The sequence below is a fragment of the Meleagris gallopavo genome, chromosome 21 (assembly GCF_905368555.1).
Source record: "Meleagris gallopavo chromosome 21, MGAL_WU_HG_1.1, whole genome shotgun sequence".
Taxonomy (NCBI): domain Eukaryota; kingdom Metazoa; phylum Chordata; class Aves; order Galliformes; family Phasianidae; genus Meleagris; species Meleagris gallopavo.
This window is the reverse complement of record NC_139424.1, coordinates 5,740,802-5,742,927: the sequence shown is the minus strand read 5'-3', so window position 1 is coordinate 5,742,927 and position 2,126 is coordinate 5,740,802. Positions and strand designations below refer to the sequence as shown.

Sequence of the window (2,126 nt, the reverse complement as noted above, 5' to 3'; positions counted from 1 at the left end):
CCGTCGCGGGGATGCGGCGGGGCCCGGTGCCGGTAGTGGCCTTCGTGCTGGCGCTGGGCGCGGCGGCGCGGGGTGGCGGTTCCGGTTCCGGGCCTGTAACGTGCGGTTCGGTGGTGAAGCTGCTCAACGTGCGGCACAACGTTCGGCTGCATTCGCACGATGTACGCTACGGCTCCGGTAATGGCTTTCGTTCCTCCCCCTCTCGGTATAGCGGGGTCTTGTTGCGGGTCCTGGGCCTGACCGCCGTTCTCTCCCGCAGGCAGCGGGCAGCAGTCGGTGACCGGCGTGTCGGCGGCGGATGATGGGAACAGCTACTGGAGGGTGCGAGGTCGCACGGCCGCTGTGTGCGAGCGGGGCCAGCCGGTGCGCTGCGGGCAGGCCATCCGCCTCACGCACCTGGGCACCGGCCGCAACCTGCACAGCCACAACTTCGTCTCCCCGCTCTCTGGCAACCAGGTACCGGCCCGGCCCTGCGCCCCGGGAGCAGCCCTCGTGTGCCATACCCCAAATAGGCACCTCTTACATCGAGGGTCTGCAGGCTCAGCCTGTTCTCTGGTCCCTGCCAGTTCTCCCAGGCCATACTGAGACCATGCTGGGTGCTCCAGTCCCTGCCGGGTCCCTCTTGTTGCTATCAGGTCCCTACTGGGTTTTCCGCAGTCCGTGCCAGGCCCATACTGGGTCACCCAGGCTCTGTGTCTCGCTTGTTGCCATCTGCTCTCTCAAGTCCCTGTCAGCCCCACTTAGTCCCCAACCAACCCCCATTCGTCACCTCAAGACCTGGGACCTACAAGGTTCTCCCAGGCCAAAACAGATCCCTGTCAGCCCCACCTTGTCCCCCAGCCCGTTTTTCCCAGTCCTCAGTCCCATCCTATCCCTGTCTTGGCCTCTAGGGCCAGCCAGACATTCTACCTCCCCCATCTCATGTCATCCCCCATGCAAGATCAACATCCTGTGGCACCTTTGAGACACCTGCATAGCTTTGGGTCAATGCGATTGCTAATGAATCAGCACTCAAAACTTGCAGCCTGTAAATCTGAGCACCCCCAGAGAAGTGTCGTTTCTCTGTCTCTCTGACACAAAGGTGATACAAAGACCCGAGCCCTAAAACTGAGGGTTTTTTTTTTTCCTCCAGGAGGTGAGCGCCTTTGGGGAGGATGGTGAGGGCGACTACTTGGACGACTGGACAGTGCTGTGCAGTGGGACCTACTGGGCACGGGACAGCGAGGTGCGTTTCCAGCACACCTCCACCGACGTCTTCCTCTCGGTGACAGGCGAGCAATATGGGCGACCCATCAACGGGCAGAGGGAGGTGCATGGTATGGCCACCTCCAGCCAGAATAACTACTGGAAGGTGATGGAAGGCATCTTCATGCAGCCCGGAGAGGTCTTCAAAGCGGAGCAGCACCACGTTGAGTTGTGACAGACGGACTGATGCGTTCGGGGCTGCTTGGTGCGGGGATGGCCCCTGTCCACATGCGGTTGTGACACGCGCTGGGAAGTGGAGCCCAACATCCTGAATCCAACACAAAGCTGATCCTGGTGTGCTGAATTTGACACTTGTTTGGGATCCAATGCAAAGCAGATCCCAGAATCCCGAATCAACATAAAGCTGATCCCAAATCCAGCACAAAGCTGATCCCAAAATCCTGAATCCAGTACACAGCTCATCCCGACATCCCAAATCCAACATCCCAAATCCAACATAAAGCTGATCCAGAATTCCAAATCTAGCACTAAAGCTGATTCCAGTGTCCTAAATTTGACGCTAAGCAGATTCTACCTTCCCTGATCCAGCACAAGGTCAACCCCAAAGCCCAGCTCAGACAAGAAGCAGAGCTCAGTGCCCCAAATTCAACAGGAGTCAGATCACAGAACCTCAGATTCAAGCACCCAAAATCCAATGCAGAGCAGATCCCAACATCGCAAATTCAACTTGAATCAGTTCCCAGCATCCCAAATCCAACATAGAGCAGATCCCAGCATCCCAATTCAGATCCCGAAGTCCCATTTGGACACAGATCCCAGAACCCCCAAATAAATCACATCCCAAAGACCAGACTGGACTCACGGCAGCTCCTTGCTCCCCTGAGCAGCACCCACACTCGCCAGCTGCGACCTTTGTTTAT

General features: G+C 57.6%; 1 protein-coding gene across 1 annotated transcript; it reads left to right on the top strand.

The window, feature by feature from the left end:
* Nucleotides 1-11: 11 nt before the first annotated feature.
* SDF2 (stromal cell derived factor 2) lies at nucleotides 12-2,056 on the top strand. The gene is made up of 3 exons (XM_010721872.4): nucleotides 12-177; nucleotides 260-456; nucleotides 1,133-2,056. Exons 1-3 carry the CDS (start codon nucleotides 12-14, stop codon nucleotides 1,418-1,420), a joined length of 651 nt encoding a protein of 216 aa, XP_010720174.2. The 3' UTR covers nucleotides 1,421-2,056.
* The last annotated feature ends 70 nt before the right edge of the window (nucleotides 2,057-2,126 follow it).